The sequence below is a fragment of the Loxodonta africana genome, chromosome 2, assembly GCF_030014295.1.
Source record: "Loxodonta africana isolate mLoxAfr1 chromosome 2, mLoxAfr1.hap2, whole genome shotgun sequence".
In the NCBI taxonomy this organism is placed as follows: domain Eukaryota; kingdom Metazoa; phylum Chordata; class Mammalia; order Proboscidea; family Elephantidae; genus Loxodonta; species Loxodonta africana.
Genome location: NC_087343.1, coordinates 231,587,510 through 231,613,002, shown reverse-complemented (window position 1 = coordinate 231,613,002; position 25,493 = coordinate 231,587,510). Strand labels below are relative to the sequence as shown.

Sequence of the window (25,493 nt, the reverse complement as noted above, 5' to 3'; positions counted from 1 at the left end):
GTTTCAGAAGAGGACGTGGAACCAGGGATATCATTGCTGATGTCAGATGGATCCTGGCTGAAAGCAGAGAATACCAGAAGGATGTTTACCTGTGTTTTATTGACTGTGCAAAGGCATTCGACTGTGTGGATCATAACAAACTATAGATGACATTGAGAAGAGTGGGGATTCCAGAACACTTAATTGTGCTCCTGAGGAGCCTTTACATAGATCAAGAAGCAGTTGCTCAGAGAGAACAAGGGGGTACTGATTGGTTTAAAATCAGGAAAGTTGTGCATCAGGGTTTTATTCTTTCACCATACCTGTTCAATCTGTATGCTGAGCAAATATTCCTAGAAGCTGGATAATATGAAGAATGGAACATCAGGGTTGGAGGAAAACTCATTAACAACCTGCTTTTTGCAGGTGACACAACCCTACTTGCTGAAAGTGAAGAGGACTTGAAGCACTTACTAATGAAGTTCAGAGACCACAGCCTTCAGCATGGACTGCACCTCGACATAAAGAAAACAAAAATCCTCACAACTACACCAATGAGCAACATCATGATTAACAGAGAAAAGATTGAAGTTGTCAAGGATTTCATTTTACTTGGATCCACAATCAACAGCCATGGAAGCAGCAGTCAAGAAATCAAAAGATGCATTGCATTGGGTAAATCTGCTGCAAAGGACCTCTTTAAAGTGTTGAAGAGCAAAGTTGTCAACTTGAAGACTAAGGTGCTCCTGACTCAAGCCATGGTATTTTCAATCCCATCATATGCATGTGAAAGCTGGACAATGAATAAGAAAGATCAAAGAAGAATTGATGTCTTCGAATTGTGGTGTTGGTGAAGAATATTGAATATACCATGGACTGCCAGAATAACGAATAAATCTGTCTTGGAAGAAGTACAACCAGAATGCTCCTTGGGAGCAAGGATGGCGAGACTGAGTCTTATATACTTTGGACATGTTGTCAGGAGGGATCGGTCCCTGGAGAAGGACATCATGCTTGGCAAAGTACAGGGTCAGCGGAAAAGAAGAAGACCCTCAACGAGGTGGATTGACACAGTGGCTACAACAGTTGGGTCAAGAATAACAATAATTGTAAGGATGGCACAGAACCGGGCAGTGTTCGTTCTGTTGTGCATAGGGTCACTACGAGTCGGCACAGACTCGATGGCACCTAACAACAACAACAACATATACACATACCAGTTCTTTATCAAGCTTTCTATATAGTTAAAAGGAAAGGTTACTGAAGTGTATGATAGTAAAAGACATTTTTAATGAGGGATTGATGAAAGCTCCTTGGTAGTACTGGGGCTGAAGAAGACTGGCCTTTTTATAATGCAGACACAATATTTTTCTGAGCAGTGTTCTTTCATAAAGAAGATATGGTGTCCTCATGTGTAAATAAAATATCCCTTTACTTGCTTGCTTTCACTAATGGCGACCAAATTTTGCTTTCACACTATTAGCTGATGGTTAAAATGCAAATGATGTCAGGAAAAAAATTCAAATATCACAGGGAAAACAAGACATTTCCAAAGGTCTGTTTTTTTTGAGCCAAGAGTATCTTGGGTCACTAAAAAAAAAAGAAGCAAGAACAGAACAAAAGCAAACAAAGAAGAACACTAAGAAACAATGGTTAAGGAAGGTGAAAGCTATACAGTATGTAGCATTAGCTGGGGCATTTGATGAGAAGAAATGAATTCAACTGTTATCTTCAACCCTTAGTAAGTGTATGCCTTTGAATATGTCACATAAGCTCTCAGGGGATGATTTTTAATTATTGCCAACCATATCAAATACATTTCAATCATGCTATCTTCTAACTAATTTCAACTATTTTAGAGGTGATGAGAAATGTCTTTTTTTTTAACATGAAATTCAAAATTGCTTACATAAAATATAATTTTTCAGTTTTTAGTTGGAATTATTTGAGTTTTCCCTTTCCTGTATCTAGAATGACATATTAGTGTAAAGGGTTAACTCTGGTGGAGTTGGAATAAAGTGATGGTCTAAGCGGTTTCCTACAGCAGATGATGTTGTTTATTAACATGTCCACGCTTCTCTGTTTGGAGAGCATTAGAGGAGAGCTAAGAGGTGAGGAAAGTGTGCATTTACTTGGCATGCACACGTTAGGAAAATGGATAGATGACACTTACTAAATGTAAGGACATAAACTTCTACACATTTAACATCCCAAACCAAACGAAACCCAGTGCCATCGAGTTGGCTCTGACTCATAGCGACCCTATAGGACAGAGTAGAACTTCCCCATAGAGTTTCCAAGGAGCGCCTGGCAGATTCAAACGGCCGAACCTTTGGTTAGCAGCCGTAACACTTAACCACTACGTCACCAGGCTTTCCACATCTAACATAGGATACTTTCTTGGGAGGTGACATTGCCACTCATGTAACCTTATACATATATCATCTTTCTCAGCTATGCCTCAGCATTCTGGAGCATACTTTACAAATGGGTATACTGAGGAGCACCAATGAAAGCAACTAAACAGGCTTTCAGAAGATTCTATTTTTGGTCATCTTGATATTGTATTTGCTAACCATCTTTGGCAACACCGCCATTATCTTGGTATGTCGCCTGGAACCCAAGCTTCACACACCCAAGTATTTCTTCCTTTCTCATCTCTCTTTCCCGGATCTTTGCTTCACAAGGAGTGTTAGCCCCCAGCTTCTGGTAAACTTATGGTATCCCATGAAAATCATTACCTATGGTGGCTTTGTGGTTCAACTCTATGTCTCCCCTGCACTGGGATCCACTGAGTGTGTCCTTCGGTCGGTAATATCCTATGATCACTATGTTGCTGCCTGTCATCCCCTCCATTACACTGTCTTGATGAATCCCCATCTTTGCATGACTCTGGCCTCTATGGCATGGTTCAGCAGGATGGCCACTCTCACTCTGCAGCTGCCCTTCTGTGCTTATCGCCAAATTGACCATTTTTTCTGTGAGGTGCCTGTGCTCAAGAAGTTGGCCTGTGTGGACACCACATTCAATGAGGCTGAGCTTTTCGTGGCAAGTATCCTTTTCCTTATAGTGCCTGTCTCATCCATCCTCGTTTCCTATGGCTACACTGCCCAAGCAGTTTTAAGGATCAAGTCAGCTACTGGCCGACAGAAAGCATTTGGGACCTGTTCCTCCCACCTCATGGTGGTCATCATCTTCTATGCGACCATCAACTTCATGTATCTGCATCCAGCCAAGAGCAGATTCAAGGATCAAGGAAAATTTGTTTCTCTCTTCTACACTGTTGTAACCCCCATGCTTACCCCTCTTATTTATACTCTGAGAAATAAAGAGGTTAAAGGGGCTCTGAAGAAAGTTCTAAAGAAGGTTCTGCAAATCAATATTACATGATTATCAAAAAATTCTTAAAAGAGATACTGTGATGAACAACTTTTAAATGGAGCCTATCGGAGATATTTTCTTTGGATTATTTACAATACTTTATTTAAAATTCTGTAAAATTCTGTGAATCTATGTGTCTAGTCTTGACTTTGCCCTTACCCAATACTATCATAAAGCAAATCATTGATTTAGCCTGTACTTCAGTGTCTTCTCTGAAGAATACATTCCGTAAGTAGCATATATAAAATTCTTTTTAAATTATAAACTTCACGAGATTAAGTTGAGCATGAAAATATTCAAGAAATTCATAAGATCACTCAGTCTCTCTTTCCTGTATTTACCAATAATACATTCAGCCTGTCAGCCTTCCAAGAGCTATAGATGGACATGTTACCTACTTGTTACCAAGGATTCTAAGCAGGTAGTAAATTGAATGTATGCATCTTGGAAAAATTCTGAAGCAGAATACTCCACTTACTTAGAACCTTGAAGAGCAGTGTAGAGGTGGAAAAACGTATAAGGACAAAAACCTGAGGATAAAGTTTGCAGATTAAATATGATGGATAAAGCAGGTGGCAAGAGCTTGGTCCTTTGTGTAGTGGAGCCAATGAGTAAGTCAAAGCTGCTTAACATTAAACTCTGTTCCCTATGAAATTCACAGCTGTAGAATTTTCTATGGCCTAAAGACAAAATTAGTAACATTTATTGTGTCACTAATGAGTCAGAATTGGCTCGACGGCACTGGGTTTGGTTTTTTTGGTTTTATTGTTGTAACCGTAACACTGCTTTGTTTTTGTTTTTTTTAAACATATTTCTGACTTTTTTATTCTATATTTTGGTTACAATACGCACAGCAAAAAAAAAAAAAAACCGCCATCTCAGTGACAGTGCTAACATTCTTCAAGTTGTACAATTCCTGCTATACTTTTCAAAATTATTCCACCAACATTGACATAACCTTACTGCCCATAAGGTTCTCATTGAATCTTTCAAAATGCTGCACCCAGTTTGATTTTACATGGATAGTTCTTTAAAAGAGCACAAGGTTCAAGGCAGACATACTTTACTACTTAAGCTAAACTATTGTTTGATTCAAACAAAACTTCACAGCATAGTCGTGGTTTTAGATTTAAAGTTTAAAGATTATCTCAGAACAATAGTTTTGGGCTCTATCCAGCTTCAGCGGTTCCAGAGAATCTGAATTCCATTGAAAATTTGAGAATCTGTTCAATATTTTCCCACAGTTGATCAGCATTCTTCTACAGAATCTTTGATCAAATCATTCAGAAGTGGAAGTCAGGCATCATTCCTTTCTGGTCCCATGGTATAGGAGGCAATTGTTCATGGTGGCAACCAGACACACATTCCAATTCCTGAATTTCCTTCTTCCTCTGCTATTCCAGGTAAATGGAGACCAATTGTTGTTGCTTGGATGGCCATAAAAGCATTTTTTTTTTAAGTTGTGATTTGTCTTCCAGATAACATCTTTATCACACTATTTTCACTATTTGTACTGAAACACTGAGCTTTATTTTCCACAACTGTTTCATCCATGGACTTTTTCATGTATAATGGCAGTTCAAACCCATCTTGTTGTGCCATGGAAGAAAAGCTCTGACAATGTATCTACTTCTACTTCTATAAAGATTACAGCCAAGAAAATCCTATGGAACAGTTCTAATCTGTAACACATGGGGTTACCATGAGTCAGAACTGACTGGATGGCACAACAGCAACAAATTCCTTTTTTTTAAAATGAGGAACATTGACATCTTGATTCTGGAAATTTTATGTGATGCATAGTATTATACATTCTGTTTTACTTCATTATAGCAGGCATTGAATTATGTAATTTATTGTTCTCCTTGTTCAGCTTACACACAAAAAAATAAATACATTATGTTAGATGAAGAAGATTATTGTGGGAGAGTCTTGTAGGTTTAGATCAGTACCCATTTAAAATTAAAAATAAAGAAGGCAGGAAATGAACCATCGTTAGTAATCAATTAAAAAAAATTAGATAGACATAATTAGGAACATAATGCACTGGCTGTGTTCTATCCTTTCAGTGTTTGAAGTATTAACCTCCCAATCATTTGTTAACCCATTTATCACATTTTTGATGTGCAAGTATTCAATGCCAAGTTGTGTGCAAGTTGTGAAGCATAGTAATAAATCAAGAAAGAAATGGCATATGTCCACACTAAATTTATTATCACTGTGAAAGATGGATTTTTTTAGCTACCTGGTGCTACTAGAACAGAAATACCACAAGTGGGTAGCTTTAACGAGCTGAAATGTGTTTCCTCACAGTTTAGGAGGGTAGAAGTCTGGATTCAGGACCCAGCTGTAGAGGCAGGTATTTCCTAATTAGCATCCATGCCCTGGAGCAATTAAGCCAATGAACCGTACTCCAAGTCAGAAAGAGAAAGAAAGTTTATTAGGAAGTGACACCAACAGAAAGCCCGACAGCAACATTGGCTGTCTTCGTGGAGTCCCCAAAGGCAATTTTACGTTAGAGCTTATATATCGTTCTTGCAAGGGTTACACAGTGTCTTTAGGCACATAGCCCACAGATGGCTGGATGAGTTATACATTACAAGACAATTACAAGAGACTCCTTATCAGACTAAAGATATACATGCTGGACATCTGGACTCTAATCTTTATGTTGGGAGTCACAAGTCACAGGTGGTCAGATGGAACAAAAAAGAACCATTAACCAAATTATGCAGAAAGGAACAGGTAGGCAAAAAAAAAAAAAAAAAAAAACTTAAAGGTTATTTAGAGTATCATTGTGGCATTAGTTACGCAAGCTCTTAATCACTCATTTTGAAAAGGAGAAAACATGTTGCGACGTTAACGGTCACAAAGGCTCTGTCTCTATGTGGGCTCTGGGGGAAGATCCTTGTTCCTGGTTTCTTGGTGGTCTTCAGGTGGCGTGGTATCTATCTTCCCCCATCTTTTTGCTTAATCTGCTCTTTATATCTCAAACCAGATTGACTTAAAACACACCCTACACTAATACTGCCTCATTAACATAACAAGGAAAACTCATTCAAAAATGTTATTTTAAGCACAAGTGTGGAGGTTAAGATTTACAACAAATATTTTTGAGAGACACAATTCAGTCCATAACATGGACCCTAAACAAATATAAAATACCATGGAAATGAAGTTGAGATAAGATTCATGAAGGAAAAACTAGAGGGAGTTATCTAATTGAATATCAAGGCGCTAACTGAAAGCTTTGAGATTAAGAGGCTTTTACCAAGAAGTCTCAAGTAAATAAAACTAAAAGTACAAGGAGGACCACACAAGCGGGGGTGAATATGGAGAGGGAAGAGTTTCCTGGAGAAGACTGTGTTCAAGGAAATGTAGCCAGGTATTAGGTGCAGCTTTAACCTGACTTTCTAAATCTACATAGAATGGATGTGAGTCTCATCAATTACATCGTCTGCTGTTTTCTAATGAAACTCAAAAATTTCTACAAATCCCCTGAGGACTTCTATTCTTAAAGTGACTGTGGCCTTGTTCTGGCTCTTTATTAATCACTTATGAGTTTAGAATACTTTAAATAAACTTTTATTGAGTGGAGATAACTCAGATATGACAGAGCATGTACTGAGCACGCTTGAATCTTTCAATGCAGTCTGCTTCTTTCATATTTTCCCAGGATTGCTACACTCTTTCCCCTGTATTTCAGTCATCTCCCTTCTTGTAGTGTTTTGACACCAACAAACACCCAGAGCTTGGAAGATCCAGTTTACAAGCTGAGAAAGTATTAAAAATGTGTTTCCAGATATAAAGAACTTTCTCCTAAGAAGAGTTCTGGTGCCCTGTTCAGATCACAGGAAGCCCTGGTGGCGTAGTGGTTAAGTGCTACGGCTGCTAACCAAAAGGTAGGTAGTTTGAATCTGCCAGGCCCTCCTTGGAAACTCTATGGCCCAGTTCTACTCTGTCCTATAGGGTCGCTATGAGTTGGAATTGACTCGACGGCACTGGGTTTGGTTTTTTGGTTTTTTTGGTTCAGATGACAAAATTTCCATTCTTTTTATAAAAATAAAAATAATGTTACACCATTGTTTGTTGTGGATTTTCAGGAAATTATCTCATGTTCTTTCAAATTCATACTAGATAAAATATTTGTAGAGTATGAATATATGGGGTCTACAGCAATTTTTTTTATCGCCGTAAACTCAGTGGTCCATGTAAAACAATCCTCTTTCCTTTTTTCCCTTCCCTCCCACGCTGGTAGCCAATAATAAACCTCCTTTGTCCTCATCAAACCTGCCCCTCCTGTCACTGGTGAAGTATGGGCAGTGGACGGCAGGCTGATTAACCCCCACCCTGGAACCACCAAAACAAAACAAGCCAAACCTCTACATAATTGTTCACAACATCTTCATTTATAATAGCTCCAAATTGGAAACAGTCAAAATCTTCTCAAACAGGTAATGGTTTAGCAAACTCTGATCCATTCATACCCTGTAATACTATTCAGCAATAAACAGGAATGTACTATTGCTGTACGCAACAACGTGGATGGATGTAAAGGTCAATATTCTGAGGCGAAAAAACCCCAAAAGTCACGTACTCTATGATTCCATTTATATAAGAATGTTATTTCTTAAGGTTACAAAAATCATAGAAATGAAGAAATAATTTTAGGTTATCATGGATTTTTAAGAGTTTGAAACGATGTGGGCAGTGGACTTTGTATGTTTATAAAGGGATAGCAAGAGGGAGATCTTTGTGATGATGAAGGAGTTCCATATCTTGATTTTGGTAGTGGTTCACAGAATTAAACGTGATTAAATGATATCAAACTATACATACACTTCACAAAAAAATTTCTTGGCTGGAAATTTTACAATAGTTATGTAAGATGTAGTAAACAGGGGGAACTGTGAGAACATTACATGGGACCTCTCAGTATCACCATTGTAACTTTCTGAAAATGTATAACTCATAGGAGCTTTGGTGGTACAGTGATGAAATGCTTGGCTGTTAATCAAAAGGTAGACATTTCTAGCCCACCAGCTGTTCTGCTGGAGAAAGATATGACGGTCTGCTTCCTGAAAGATTATACCTTTGGAAACCACATGGGGCAGTTCTACTTTGTGCTATAAGATCTTCATACATTGCTCTTAGGAGTGTATTCTGCTTAACCACTGAAAGCTAGCGTGGCCTCCCTGAGTTTTGAGAGCTTCAACATAACTTTCCTACAAATCCTGAACAAGAAAGCTCCCTGAACCTCTGCTTTTCTAGACTTTCCAATGTTTTGTTTTGTTTTTTGGTCTCTATTTTTCTGTATTCAATCCCTTTCTGTCTGTGATATCTACACTGGTTTTAGTTTTCCTGACACAACCATAACGGAGAAAATATGTGTCAAAAAAGGCCAAGAAAAGAACAACCAAACAAACTTAAATGGAAAAAAAAAAAAATAAAGGGCAGAAATTAATAAATTACAATTTCTGAATGAACATTCAGCTGGCAAAAGTGCCAGTGAAAATTACCTGATGTTGACAAGCAACTGATGGATTAATAATATGACCTAAAATGCCAGAAGCACGAATAAACAGTATAGGCAATAAAGAGAGGATATCACTTCAGATTTCAGAGAATAAACACATTTTAAAGGTATTGTGCATAACTCTATACCACCAAATTTACAAATTTATATGATATGGAAAAATAGAAACTATAACCTGGCAAAAATATCTCAGGAGAATCAAATAAAAAAATCTGAATTGTGCTGTAAACAATGAAAGAAATTAAATTGATAGTTAAAATAATCCCTCAAATAAACTTCTAGTATCTTAAGCTATCACAATGAGTTCTACTATGTAGTCAGGGAGCAAATAATTCCAATTTTACAAAATCATCTCAGAGTATATAATAATAAGGGAAATCCATGAATTATTTTCCAATTGTAGCATAACCTTCATGTCAAAACACAAATCTCCAACACTGAGAATGTACTAAGGCAAAAAAATCATACACTTTAAATTCCTTAATTTTATGTTACATGAATTTTAATTCAATTAAAAAATAATACAAAACAAAATTTAGAAGTAAATTATATCCATGGATGGCTCTATACAAAATATTAATTTCATAAATTTCATAGATAGCATTAAATAAAGTAGCCCTGGTGGCGCAGTGGTTAACAGCTTGGCTGCTTACCAAAAGGTCAGCAGTTTGAATCCACCATCTGCTCCTTGGAAAACCTGGAGGGAAGTTCTAGTCTGTTTTATAGGGTCACTATGAGTTGGAATCAACTCGATGACAATGACTATGGTTACCCCATGACATACAATGGTAATTTCTTGAAAAATAATTTAATTTTTACATGTTCAGATCATAAAAAAAAGTTTATTGATGTTCTATAAAACATTATGTAAATCAGAGTCATTTTATGCTTTAACAAACTGGGATTACAAAGGTACTTCTTTAACCCAACTAAAGTATTGTATCTGAAGTCCTTGACAGTACAGAATGGTAGTAGGAAGCAAGAAAGTAAGGAAAGAGAAAAAAGTATGAGTAAGGGAAGTAAGAAAACAAATTTTCTTTATTTGATGATGAAATATATGAGTAATGACAAAATAAAAAAGAAATTCTAAGTTATTTAAATTACTGAAGTATTATAACAAGATTGTGAATTCTGAATCAATGAACAGAAATTGAGCTGCATTCCGTTAAATCAATAACAAATATTTTAAACATATAGTTTATAAATCATTTGGAATATCATCAAAATATGTTGTACCTGCATACAAATCTAGTCTAATTTTTGTAATAACTTTATTCAGGAACTTAAAAGATTAAGTTAAAGATGTTTAAAGAAGATCTAAATACATGGGGAGGTATAACTTCATCAAGTATTGGAAAGCTCAGTATAATTTTTATCATCTTTCCCAAATTGATCTATAGTGTCAAATATAATCTCAATCAATATGAAAAAAGGCATTTTATTCAAAGCTGATGCTAAAATATGGATTTAATTACCAAGGGCCCAAAAGATGTAAATCATTCTCCAGAGGGTAATTAAGTCATGTATTTTGCCCTACCTGATACCAAGGACTTATTATTTTTTGCATGTCATGACCAGCCTATAGAAATTGACATTCTTTTATTGGCCCATGGAGTGACTGACAGAACAATGGACATGAAGAGAGAGCTCAGAAACAGCTCCAAACGCAGGGACACTTGATAAAGTATGGGGACATACTGGAGATCATCCAAAAGAAGGAACACTAATAATTGTGCAACACAATTGTTTATCCTTATGGATAAAAAGGAAAAATTCAGTAGCTAACATTCAACTTCTACCTCACATCATTCACAGGAATGAATTCTAGATGATTTAAAGAACTATATGTGAAAGAGAAAACTCTGAAAGTATTAGAAGACAATATAGTAGATTACAGTCATGCGTTGCTTAATATCTATGACACGTTCTGTGAAATAGGATGTTATGTGATTTGGACCTTGTACGAACAACGTATTATTTTCTTACGGCAACTTCGAGATAGTGAAAGTGTTCTTTATCAAGTGAAAGGGAAGTCCCGGAGTTCTGCTCGCTGCAGTCCGGGTCCAGTTCGGTGGCTGTGTCTGGGAGGGTGCATGCTGAGCTGGTGAAGCCTGGGAGCTAGACCTTCTACCTAGTCAGCCATCTTGGTCCCGCCTCTGAATTTTATTTTTTAATAATGTCTCCAGTCTATCCGCTTTTTTCTACCTGTCCTGTGGGCTGCTGAAATGGTCTTCCTACTATACAAGGATGTTTGTTGCATCGATGAATCACCTATTCTATTATACCCTTTCACGCATTATTAGGTACACAAAATTTTTAATGCTTCATTGATTTTCTGCTTGTATTATCTCCTATTTAAACAGCAGGTTATTTTATTCTACAGGTATCAAGGCTCTGAAGACAAAGAAGTGAACAAAACAGTAACCATGCCTTTATGGGTTTATAAGCTAATGGTCTAATAAACTAAGTTTATTGGAAGATTTTCAGTATATGATCATATCTCTTATGAAAAAATAGAAGTCGAGGGTACAGCAAAAGACCTTCATTTTCAATTAATTATTTTTTAAAACAAATCTCAGTAAAGCTACAAGATTAGTTGCTTTTGTTGTTGTTGTTGTTCACTTGAGTTTGGGTATTGAATCAATATGGTTGTAAAGCAACATTATTATCTCCACAGAGATGCCTCACCTTGAAAAAGGAGGAAAGAGTTTAAATGCTATTTGATAAATTTTAAAGATGTTACTGCATGTATAAAAAAGGGTAGAATTTATAACTGGGTTTTAAAAGGGCTGATAACTTGCCACATAAGTCATTAGTCTTTTAAGTGACAGAGAGGATATTTCCTTAAAATCTACCAGAAGGGTCAGAGAATATATACATACAACATAGCAGGGTATGGCTGAAAATAGAATGCTATCCCTTTACAGATGAAGGCATAAAACCCATTGCCAATGAGTTGATCCCAACTTATAGTGACCCTATAGGACAGAGTAGAACTGCCCCATAGCATTTCTAAGGACTCGCTGGTGGCTTTGGATTCAAACTGCTGACTTTTTGGTTAACAGCTGAACTCTTAACCACTGTGTCACCAAGGCACCAGCATCTCTGAAATTAAGTAAAATTATACTCAATAATCCAGACAAAATACATTGGAAAGGAAAAAGACCTATTAGGCAAGATGTAGAATTTGGAAATTGTTGATAAGCATGACTGGACAATTAGGTAACCAAGGGGAAATGGGACACCCCAATTTTAAGTAACTATAAAACAGGGAACTTTTACTTCTATAGAACAACTGAAGTACTATAAAAACAAAAAGAAAGCATAGGAAAAGAATTATTAATTTAATATCTGCTCAAAAATGTAAAGGGGGCCTTTTAATGTAGTGAGAACAGCACGGCGCAGAATGTCTGGCATTTGTGTCCACTCGAAACTTAGCAGTCAACTTGATACTGTGGATCAGCTACTCAGGTACTTCTCGCATCAGTTATTCCTCTGTAAACTACTGAATGAAAACATCTTTCTATTGCTTCACGCTAGTTCCGTAATGGGATAATCAGAGTGTATTTAATTTCAAATGATTGGGAAAGTGCCAAGGTAAGTTACTGGTATCTTACTGCAGGAGTCCTTATGTGACAGGCAGAAATTACAGCTGTAGGATATTTTTCCATGACCATGTCTGTTTTGGGCATTTTAATGAACCACATGCAGTTCGTAGGGGAAAGATAATAATTCTCTTATCCTTCAGGAAATGTGATGATGCTACATCAACAAACCCTTTTGTTATTTTCCCTTCCCAGAATAAGTCCCCTCCCTACACTCTCACTGGGGTAGGTCACTGAGGTGTCTCACCATCCAGTTCATTTTCTTAGGGGAAGGGGGACTAGAGATAGTTCACTTTCTCAGGGCACTTTTCCAAACAAGCTCCAACACATAGTTTAGAAGCCATTGATTCTTTGCATTATTTGGAATGGGATTTTTTATGTCACACAAATGCCAAGAGCAATATCTTTTTGAGCTGTTGCAAAGATTCAGTCCCCAGAGAAGGAACTGTCAACTAGGAGTGTGATACTTCTAACTCATAACTGAGTGTCAGATTTTACCTGTGCCCCAAGTTTGCACAAGATGATTTTAACATCTTCTCATTCTCTTCCAGGTAGAGGAGAAAGATTAGTTGTCAGCTTTCTAGGCCTTCTGCCATTCAGTTTACATGGTGAGTCAGTGACAGGACTCCAAAACAACCCAACCATTTGTCTTTCTGAGGACTGTACATTCATTTCCTAGTTTGTTCTTTCTCAAGCAACTCCCTTGATTCTGGAAGTCTGACTTGGAAAATATGATTTATTTCCTCTCAGGACACACGCAGCGGGAGATGCTGTGATTGCACAGACACCAGAATGCACTTTCTTGGTCTGTATTGGAGCCCTGGTGGCGCACTGGTTAAGAGCAATAGCTGCTAATCAAAAGGTCGGCAGTTTGAACCCACTAGCTGCTCCTTGGAAACCCTATGGGGCAGTTCTGCTCTGTTCTTTAGGGTCCCTTTGGGTTGGTATCGATTCGATGGCAACGGATTTGCTTGTTTTTGGTCTGTATTACGTATCTAGACAGGAGCGGTCAGTTGCACAGTATTGACTGTGTGAGTTGCACATAGAATAATCTATGAAATTAAAGCAAATAGAATGGAGAAATCTGTTGATATCTGCCCAGTTTTTTCATGTCTCAGAGTATTTCAGAATATTTTATCTCATAAAATAGTATTGGATTCTCTCTCTCTTTTTTAATGCCCAATATTACCTCTGCTGAGTGTCTGTGAAGAATGGATTCAACTTGATCATCCCTTAGCTTTCTATAGGGTTGCTATGAGTCAGAATTGACTGGATGACAATGTTTTGTTTTGTTTTATTTTTTTAAAGGGTGAGATTACTATATTCTTCAGAAGAAAAAATCTGCACATTCTAATCTTTTCCATGTGATGCATATTCATGAGACATCTTGCCAGGGTGTAGAAAGAATTGCCTTGATTTAAAAGGGATTAAACCAAGACACATTGCTCTTCCTTATAGACTGAAAAAAATTCTGAGAAATTTACTCCAAAGAAGGTTAACTTATGGCACACATCTCTATTTACCACATTCTCTATGCTTTATTGAATCTCCTCTTCTGCTCTGTGACTATGATTACTCCCATGGATAATCAAAAAATTTGCCTTCCTCTTTTCATATCCCAATCTTTTCTTCTCTCATGCTGCATCCCATAATCTTCCCATCCTACTGACATGGCATTTAAGCTCAATTTTAAACATTGTTTTTGATGCCACACTTGTTGTATTCACAAGGCACAGCTAGTTAGCTGACAATATTTGTGGCCAGAGTTATCTCTAGTCTGTTTGAGTGAGAACATTGTATTTAGGAGTAAAAAAAAAACTTTTGTTTTTGTGTTTTACTGTTGATTGTTAGAAAACAAAAATACAGTCTACCAGAATGGAGTAGAAAGATGAGTGATCCATAGCAACACATGTCTTTGTTTATTAAAATGTGCTTTATGGACAGTGGTAATGTTTGGGTTCAGCACAATTAAAACAGCTAACTTTCATTCCAAGCCTTCAGTCATGCAGTAAAATAATTGAGGATATTTCATTTTCAAAGTGAAAAGAATTGGCTTTACAGAGCAAAGAGTTTCCATTCTTTGTTGATTCATGTGATTCCTAACAGACACCATAAAGAGGAGCAAAGTGGTGTAGGAACACGAGAGCTAAACACTCATGAATGGGCATCATGTGAATAGATTGAAGAGAGAAGGAAGGGGACCAGGTGGTTGTGAGGAGGTATGGGGGGCTGGTGTCCAGCACAAGCAAAGGGATGGGTTTTACAAATGTTTAATTGCAATCAAGCAGAATGTAGTTTGATATGAAAACATCCTGAAGTTTAAGGTAGATGCTTGGGCTGGAGATACACCCAACCCTCTATTTATTATAAACATCTAGTCTTCTGAAGGTGGCATGAATCATCAGTGGTCTTTAAAATAGCAGGGGACTTCAGGGACACAGAAAGCAGTATCTTCAAGGGTCAAAGCATCTTAACCTATGGGATACTTAGGGACACTGTGCATTAGTTCTGGGCAAATTGACAAAATATGCCCATACTAGGAGGTATTTTCAGCTGCCAAATCCAAAGCTTACTTCACACCATTGGTCTAGGGCACATGCCTTATTATGTATGATGTCCCAGAAAAGGTAGCAGAGAAAGAGCAAACAGGTGTACAGGGTGCACACTCAGCATTTGGGGAGGACTTGAGAGGAAACTTGCTTGGAACTTGGAAGAGGCACATATATTATTTTATGTGTGGAATTTATCAATAAAAAAATTTATCAATAGGATACATTAAAGACATACTACCAATAAATTGCACACACAAAATAATATAACATAAGCATACAAAAAACAAACATACTGGTAATACAGGTTTTGTGTTGTTCACCAGATATTAAGTCTTAATGAAAACCTGAATTATGCATACAGTAAAAATTTTGCTTATTATGTTCTCTAACCCATTGCTGTAAAATGGATATCAGTAATAAAAAGCTAGTTAAAAGCTTTTTATGGATAGTATGTCTTTAATGTATGTGTCTGTTAGTTTGTCGTATTGTGGTGGCTTGCATGTTGCTGTAATGCTTGAAGCTATGCCACTGGTATTCAGATACCAGCAGAGTGACCCATGGTGGACAGACTAAGACAGACTACGAAGAAGGATCTGGCAGTCTACTTCTGAAAAGCATTAGCCAGTGAAAACCTTATGAATCACAGCAGAACATTGTGTGATATAGTGCTGGAAGATGAGCCCCCCAGGTTGGAACACACTCAAAAGATGACCGGGGAAGAGCTGCCTCCTCAAAGAATAGTTGTCCCTAATGACGTGGATGGAAGCAAGCTTTCAGGAACTTCATTTGCTGATGTAACACGACCCAAAATGTGAAGAAACAACTGCAAACATCCATTAATATCAGAACCTGGAATACAAAGTATGAATCTAGGAAAATTGGAAATTCTCAAAAATGAAATGGAATGCATAAACATTGATATCTTAGGCATTAGTGAGCTGAAATGGACTGGTTTTGGTCATTTTGAATCAGACGATCATATGTTCTACTGTGCTGGGAATGATGAAGAGGAATGGTGCTGCAATTCATCCCCAAAAAGAGCATTTTAAGATCTATCCTGAAGTACAATGCTGTCAGTGAAAGGGTAATATCCACATGCCTATAAGAAAGACCAGTCAATACGACTACCATTCAAACTTATGCACCAGCCACTAGGGCCAAAGATGAAGATTTTTGCCAACATTTGCAGTCTGAATGATCAAACACAGAATCAGGATGCACTGATAATTACTGGTGATTGGAATGCAAAAGTTGAAAACAAAAAAGAAGGATCTGTGGTTGGAAAATATGGCCTTGTGATAGAAACCATGCTGGAGATTGCATGATAGAATTTTGCAAGACCAATGACTTCATTGCAAATACATTTTTTCACCAACAAAAGTGGCGACTATACACATGGACCTCACCAGATGGAATGCACAGGAATCAAATCAACTACATCTGTGGAAAGAGATGATGGAAAAGCTCAACATCATCAGTCAGAACAAGGCCAGGGGCCAACTGCGGATCAGACCATCAGTTGCTCCTATGCAACTTCAAGTCAAAACTGAAGAAAATTAGAACAAGTCAACGAGAGCCAAAGTACAACTTTGAGTATATCCCACCTGAATTTAGAGACCATCTCAAGAATAGATTTGACATGTTCAACACTAATGACCAAACACCAGACAAGTTGAGGAATGACATCATACATGAAGAAAGCAAAATGTCAATAAAAAGACAGGAAATAAAGAAAAGACCAAAATGGATAAAAGAAGAGACTCTGACACTTGCTTTAAATGTCGAGCAGCTAAAGCAAACGGGAGAAATGATGAAGTAAAAGAACAGAAGATTTCAAAGGGAGTCTCGAGAAACCAAACTAAAGTATTATAATGACAAGTGCAAAGAGCTGGAGATAGAAAACCAAAAGGGAAGAACATTCTCCACATTTCACAAACTGAAAGATCTAAAAAAAAATTGAAGTCTCAAGTTGCAACAGTTGAAGGATTCCGTGGAATAAATATTAATGGATGCAGGAAGCATCAAAAGAACATGGAAGGGGGAGCTTCTGTCGAGCTGTCTTTACAACAAAGACCCCCCCCCAAAAAAAAAGTGAAATGAGTATATTTGTGGCAAGCTGGGAGCCCTGAGCATCAAAGGCAAGCTTAGACAATGAACTGAGGGTCAGGGGAAGGAAGAGGCTGTTCAGAAGTGGAGAAGAGTTACCGGACCTGAACTGCAGAGAGCTCTCAAGTGCCATTCCAGGAGCAGCAGTGGCAGCGGCGGCAGTGGTGGTGGGCTGGTACTAGTGTTCGGCTACAGTTTCCTCAGGGAGAAGCTGCCAGCTTCACAGCCTACTCACACCTCCAGAACCTGAGGAGAATGGCGCTGTCAGCAAAAGCTAAGTACTTGAGTATATTTTACTGTGCCCACCCCACCCCCAAGCCAGCTTCAGTGGCTGAATCTCTGGGCCTGAGATAGACCCTGGTGAGCACTTAGAGCCATCCTCCCATCCTTGGGGAAGGAAAAAATTTGCAACTGGGGGAAAAGATAATTTGCTAGCTCCATTAACCAGGGGAGCTCAGGACAGAAGCAGCTCCTGTCCAGGCATAAACCATCCGTGGACCTTGAGCACCTTGCCCTTCTGCATGTGCTTGTGTGGGCCTATTTCGGGAGAATAAGCCCTTGTTGGCAAGCTGAACAATTTCAGCTGTGCGGTGGAGAGGTGGATGTTTGACGTTTGACATTGCTTTGCCTACTAAACAAGGTCCTCACCTACCCACATCAGGGACCTAAGGACTGGTAGCTCCACTAAGGTCACCCGGCCATCCGTGAAAGTGGTCCAAAGATAACTGGTACCTCCAGTCCTTACGACCAAAAACTTTGGGTGCCCATGGTCCCTCTGCAGAACCCACCCAACAGCACGCTTTAGGGAGCAGAGAAGTGTTTTCCTCAGAGACACTTAGGTCGGTTCTCAGCCCCCTGCTTTGTTCAGAGCGTGACCCCTTGCTGCAATCAGATACCAGTATATACGCCAATCACCCCTGCCCCTCTAAGACTGTAGGACAGAGCCTGTACCACACACTTGATATCCCCAAAAAATATCAACTACCTGGAAACCTGAACTGAATTCATACAAGAAAACTGAATGGACTCCTAGACTGATATACATCATAACTGCTCTAGCCAGCTGAGGATAGGACACCAGAGCTTCAAAAATAATCAAGCTAGCTCACTCAAGCAACCCATAGGGATATACCAAAACAAAACAAAGCAAGAAGCTACAACACAGTAAGCAATCATAAACTAATACAATAACGTACAGATGGCTCGGAGACAACAGTCAATATCAAGTCACATAAAGAAACAGACAATGATCACCTCAACAGGCTCTCAAAACAAAGAATCCAGGGACCTTCTAGATGAAAGTGCATTCCTGGAATTACCAGATGCAGAATACAGAAGTTTAACATACAGAAGTTTAACATACAGAACCATTCACGACATCAGGAAGGAAATGAGGCAATGTGCAGAACAAGCCAAGGAACACACAGATAAAGCAACTGAAGAAATTAGAAAGATTATTCAGGAACATAATGAAAAGTTGAATAAGCTGGAAAAATCCATAGACAGACAACAATCAGAAATTCAGAAGATTAACAATAAAATTACAGATGTAGACAACTCAATAGAAAGTCAGAGGAGCAGAATTGAGCAAATGCTAGAATTTCTGAACTTGAAGATAAATCACTTGGCACTAATATAGTTGAAGAAAAATCAGATAAAGGAATTTAAAAAAATGAAGAAACCTTAAGAATCATGTGGGACTCTATCAAGAGAAATGACCTACGAGTGATTGGAGTACCAGAACAGGGAGGGATAACAGAAAATACAGAGAAAATTGTTGAAGATTTGTTGGCAGAAAACTTCCCTGATATTGTGAAAGATGAGAAGATATCTATCCAAGATGCTCATTGAACTCCACATAAAGTAGATGTTTAAAGAAAGTCACCAAGACATATGATCAAGCTTGTCAAAACCAAAGAAAAAGAGAAAATTATAAGAGCAGTGAGGGATAAATGAAAAGTCAACTACAAAGGAGAGCCAATAAGAATAAGCTCAGACTACTTGGCAGAAACCACGCAGACAAGAAGGCAAGCGATGACATATTTTAAAAATGGAAGGAAAAAATTGCCTGCCAAGAATCATATATCCATCAAAACTGTCTCTTAAATATGAAGGTGAAATTAAGTCATTTCCAGGTAAACACAAGTTGAGGGAATTCATAAAAACCAAACCAAAACTACAAGAAATACTGAAGGGAGTTCTTTGGTTTGAAAATCAATAATATCAGGTATCAACCCAAACTCAAACGCTGGGCACAGCAACGAGAAGTCAATCCAGACAGGGAAATCCAAAAAAAAAAAAAAAGCAAGATTAAAAAAAAAAAAAAAGCCCAACACAGGTTTATTATACAAAAGAAGACAACATTAAAATAATAAAGAAGGACTAAGAAATGTAATCACACACCTTCCATATGCAGAGGAAGATATGGTGATACAAAGAAATAAAAGTTAATTTTAAATTTAGAAAAATAGGGGTAAATAATAAGGTAACCACAAAGGAGACAAACTATCCTACTCATCAAAATTAAATACAAGGGGAAAACACAGACTCAGCAGAAACAAAATCAACAGCAACAAATATGGGGAAAGGACAATATATAAAGAAAATCTACTCAGCAGATAAAATGGAGTGGGAAAAAGAAACAGTTAACACATAAAAAAAGATATCAAAATGATAGCATGAAATTCATATCTATCCATAATTACCCTGAATGTAAATGGAATAAATGCACCAATAGAGACAGAGAGTGGCAGAATGGATTAAAAAACAAGATCTGTGTGTATGCTGCCTACAAGAGACGCACCTTAGACTTAGAGACACAAACAAACTAAAACTCAAAGGATGGAAAAAAATATATCAAGCAAACAACAATCAAAAAAGAGCAGGACTGGCAATATTAAATTCTGACAAAATAGACTTTAAAGTTAAATCCATCAGAAACGATAAGGAAGGACACTACATAATGATTAAAGGCACAATACACCAAGAAGATAAAACCATATTAAATATTTATGCACCCAATGACAGGGCTGCAAGATACATAAAACAAACTCTATCAGGATTGAAAAGTGAGATGGACAGCTCCACAATAATAGTAGGAGACTTCAACACACCATTTTCGGTGAAGGACAGGACATCCAGAAACAACCTCTCAATAAAGAAACAGAAGATCTAAATGCCACACTCAACCATTTTGACCTCATAGACATATACAGAACACTCCACCCAAAAGCAGCTAAGTATACTTTCTTTTCTAGTGCACATGAAACATTCTCTAGAATAGACCACATATGAGGTCATAAAGCAAGCCTTAGCAGAATCCAAAACATTGAAATATTACAAAGCACCTTCTCTGACCATAAGGCCATAAAAGGGGAAAGGAAAAGAAATCAAACACTTGGAAACTGAACAATACCCTGCTTAAAAAAGACTGGATTACAGAAGACTTTAAGGATGGGATAAAGAAATTCAGAGAATCCAATGAGAATGAAAACACTTCCTATCAGAACCTTTGGGACACAGCAAAAGCGGTGCTCAGAGGCCAATTTATATCAATAAATGCACACGTCCAAAAAGAAGAAAGGGCCAAAATCAAAGAATTATCCCTACAACTTGAACAAATAGAAAGGGAGCAACAAAAGAAACCCAGAGGCACCAGAAGAAAACAAATAATAAAAATTAGAGCTGACCTAAATGAAATAGAAAACAGAAAAAACAATTGAAAGAATTAACAAGACCAAAACCTGGTTCTTTGAAAAAATCAACAAAATTGATAAACCACTGGCCAAACTGACAAAAGAAAAATAGGAGAGGAAGCAAATAACCCCAATAAGAAATGAGAGGGGCAATATTACAACAGGCCTAACTGAAATTAAAATAATCATATCAGATTACTATGAAAAACTATACTCACACAAATTTGAAAACCTGGAAGAAATGGATGAATACATAAACTAACACTAACAGAGGTAGAACAACTAAATAGACCTATAACAAAAGAAGAGATTGAAAAGGTAATCAAAAAACTCCCAACAAAAAAAGTCCTGGTCGGGATGGATTCACTGCAGAGTTCTACCAAACTTTCAGAGAAGAGTTAGCACCACTACTACCAAAGGTATTTCAGAGCATAGAAAAGGACAGAATACTACCAAGCTCATTCTATGAAGCCACCATATCCCTGATAACAAAACCAGGTAAAGACACCACAAGAAAAGAAAATTATAGACCTTTATCCCTCATGAATGTAGATGCAAATATCTTTAACAAAATTCTAGCCAATAGAACTCAACAACATATCAGAAAAATAATTCACCGTGACCAAGTGGGATTCATACCAGGTATGCAGGGACAGTTCAACATTAGAAAAACCATTAATGTAATCCATCACATAAATAAAACGAAAGACAAGAATCACATGATTTTATCAATTGTTGCAGAAAAGGCATTTCACAAAGTTCAACACTCATTCATGATAAAAACTATCAGCAAAATAGGAATAGAAGGAAAATTCCTCAGCATAATAAGGGGCATTTATACAAAGCTAACAGCCAACATCACTCTAAATGGAGAGAGCCTGAAAAGATTCCCATTGAGATCGGGAACCAAACAAGGATGCCCTTTATCACCACTCTTATTCAACATTGTGCTGGAAGTCCTAGCCAGAGCAATTAGCCTAGATAAAGAAATAAAGGGCATCCAGATTGGCAAGGAAGAAGTAGAAGTATCTCTATTTGCAGATGACATGACCTTATACACAGAAAACCCTAAGGAATCCTCCAGAAAACTACTGAAACTAAGAGTTCAGCAGAGTATCAGGATACAAGATAAAAAAAAAAAAAAAGATACACATACAAAAATCAGTTGGATTTCTCTACACCAACAAAAAGAACATCGAAGAGGAAATCACCTAATCAATGCCATTTACAGTAGCCCCCAAGAAGATAAAATACTTAGGAATAAATCTTACCAGAGATGTAAAAGACTTATACAAAGAAAACTACAGTACACTTCTGCAAGAAACCAAAAGAGACTTACATAAGTGGAAGAACATACCTTGATTGTGGATAGGAAGACTTAACATTATAAAAATGTCTATTCTACCAAAAGTGATCTATACACTTATTGTAAATCGGATCCAAATCCCAAGGACATTCTTAATGAGATGGAGAAACAAATCACCAATTTCATATGGAAGGGAAAGAGGCCCCGGATAAATAAGGCATTACTGAAAAAGAAGAACAAAGTGGGAGGCCTTACTCTATCTGATTTTAGAATCTGTTATACTGCCACAGCAGTCAAAACAGCCTGGTACTGGTACAACAGACACGTGGACCAATGGAACAGAATTGAGAATCCAGACATAAATCCATCCACATATGGGCAGTTGATATTTGACAAAGGCCCCAAAACAGTTAAGTGGGGAAAAGACAGTCTTTTTAACAAACGGTACTGGTATAACTGGATATCCATCTGCAAAAAAATGAAACAAGACCCCTACCTCACTCCATGCACAAAAATTAACTCAAAATGAATCAAAGACCTAAATATCAAATCTAAAACGATAAAGACCATGGAAGAAAAATAAGGACAACATTAGGAACCCTACTAATACATGGCATAAACAGTTTAGAAAACATTATAAAGAACGTAGAAGAACAGCTAGATAACTGGGAGCTCCTAAAAATCAAACACCTATGCTCATCGAAAGACTTCACCAAAAGAGTAAAAAGACTACCTACAGACTGGGAAAAAGGTTTTAGCTATGACATTTCTGATCAGCGCCTGATCTCTAAAATCTAGATAATAGTGCAAAAACTCAATTGCAAAAAGACAAATAACCCAATCAAAAAATGGGCAAAATATATGAATAGACACTTCACTAAAGAAGACATTCAGGTAGCTAGCAGATATATGAGGAAATGTTCATGATCATTAGCCTTTAGAGAAATGCAGATCAAAACTATGATTAGATTTCATCTCACTCCAACAAGGCTGGCATTAATCCAAAAAAACACAAAAGAATAAAAGTTGGAGAGGCTGTGGAGAGATTGGAACACTTCTACACTGCTGGTGGGAATGTCAAATGGTACAACCATTTTGGAAATAGATTTGGTGCTTCCTTAAAAAGCTAGAAATAGAACTACCATACGATCCAGCAATCCCACTCCTTCGAATATATCCTAGAGAAATAAGAGCCTTTACACAAACAGATATATGCACACCCATGTTTATTGCAGCACTGTTTACAATAGCAAAAAGATGGAAGCAACCAAGGTGCCCATCAATGGATGAATGGGTAAATAAATTATGTTATATTCACACAAAGGAATACTACGCATCGATAAAGCACAGTGAGGAATCTGTGAAACATTTCACAACATGGAGGAACCTGGAAGGCATTATGCTGAGTGAAATTAGTCAGTTGCAAAAGGACAAATATTGTATAAGACCACTATTATAAGAACTTGGGAAATAGTTTAAACTGAGAAGAAAACATTCATTCATGGTTACCAGAGAGGGGAGGGAGGGAGGGTGGGAGAGGGTCATTCATTAATGAGATAGTAGATAAGAACTACTTTAGGTGAAGGGAAAGACAGCACACAATACGGTGGGGGGGGGGGAGTCAGCACAATTGGACCAAACCAAAAGCAAAGAAGTTTCCTGAATAAACTGAATGCTTCGAAGGCCAGCATAGCAGGGGCAGGAGTCTGGGGACCATGATTTCAGGGGACATCTAAGTTAATTGGCATAATAAAACCTATTAAGAAAACATTCTGCATCCCACTGTGAAGAGTGGTGTCTGGGGTCTTAAACGCTAGCAAGCAGCCATCTAAGATGCATCAATTGGTCTCAACCCACCTGGATCAAAGGAGAATGAAGAACACCAAGGACACAAGGCGATTACGAGCCCAAGAGACAGAAAGGGCCACATGAACCAGCGACTACATCATCCTGAGACCAGAAGAAGTAGATGGTGCCCGGCTACAACCGATGACTGCCCTGAAAGGCAACACAACAGAGAACCCCCGAGGGAGCAGGACAGCAGTGGGATGCAGACCCCAAATTCTCATAAGTCCAGACTTAATGGTCTGACTGAGACTAGAAGGACCCCAGTGGTCATGGCCCCCAGACCTTCTGTTGCCCCGGACAGGAACCATTCCCGAAGACAACTCATCAGACATGGATTAGACTGGACAATGGGTTGGAGAGAGATGCTGGTGAGGAGTGAGCTTCTTGGATCAGGTGGACACTTGCAACTCTGTTGCCATCTCCTGCCTGGAGGGGAGATGAGAGGGTGGAGGGGGTTAGAAGCTGACGAAATGGACACGAAAAGAGAGAGTGGAGGGAGACAGTGGGCTGTCTCATTAGGCGGAGAGTAATTGGGAGTGTATATAGCATGGTGTATATGGGTTTTTGTGGTAGAGACTGACTTGATTTGTAAACTTTCACTTAAAGCACAATAAAAATTATTTACAAAAAAAAAAAAGAACATGGAAGGAATACACAGTCACTATACCAAAAAGAATTTGTCGACATTCAACCATTTCAGGGGGTAACCTATAATTAGAAGGAGATGGTACTGAAGGAAGAAATTCAAGTGGCACTGAAAGCACTGGCAAAAAACAAGGCTCCAGCAATAGACAGTATCAATTGAGATGTTACAACAAATAGCTGCAGCGCTGGAAGTGCCAAGTAATTTGGAAGACAGCTACCTGGCCAACCTACTGGAAGAGGTCCATATTTATGCGTATTCCCAAGAAAAGTGGTCCAACCAAATGCAGAAATTACCAAACGATATCATTAATATCACCAAAGAGAAAAGAAAAAACCAAACCCAGTGCCTTCGAGTCAATTCCAACTCATAGCGACCCTATAGGACAGAGTACAACTGCCCCATAGAGTTTCTAAGGAGCACCTGGCAGATTTGAGCTGCCAACCCTTTGGTTAGCAGCCATAGCACTTAACCACTATGCCACCAGGGTTTCCATTAATACCACATGCAAGCAAAATTTTGCTGAAGATCATTCAAAAGTGACTGCAGCAGTATATTGACAGGGAACTGCCACAAATTAAGGCCAGATTCTGAAGAGGACATAGAACCACGGATATCATTGCTGATGTCAGATGGATCCTGCCTGAAAGCAGAGAATACCAGAAGGACGTTTACCTGTGTTTTATTTACTATGTAAACTCATTTGACTGTATGGATTATAACAAATTATGGATAATATTGAGAATTGAGTGAGAATTCTGGAACACTTAATTGGGCTCGCGAGGAACCTGTACATAGATCAAGAGACAGTTGTTCACACAGAACAAGGGCATACTGCGTGG

General features: G+C 38.0%; 1 protein-coding gene across 1 annotated transcript; it reads left to right on the top strand.

Annotated features, from left to right (window-relative positions):
• The first annotated feature begins 2,044 nt into the window (after window positions 1-2,044).
• Window positions 2,045-8,820, top strand: LOC100654078 (olfactory receptor 2G2-like). Its single transcript, XM_023540359.2, has 2 exons — window positions 2,045-2,090; window positions 2,507-8,820. Exons 1-2 carry the CDS (start codon window positions 2,045-2,047, stop codon window positions 3,367-3,369), a joined length of 909 nt encoding a protein of 302 aa, XP_023396127.1. The 3' UTR covers window positions 3,370-8,820.
• Window positions 8,821-25,493: the final 16,673 nt, after the last annotated feature.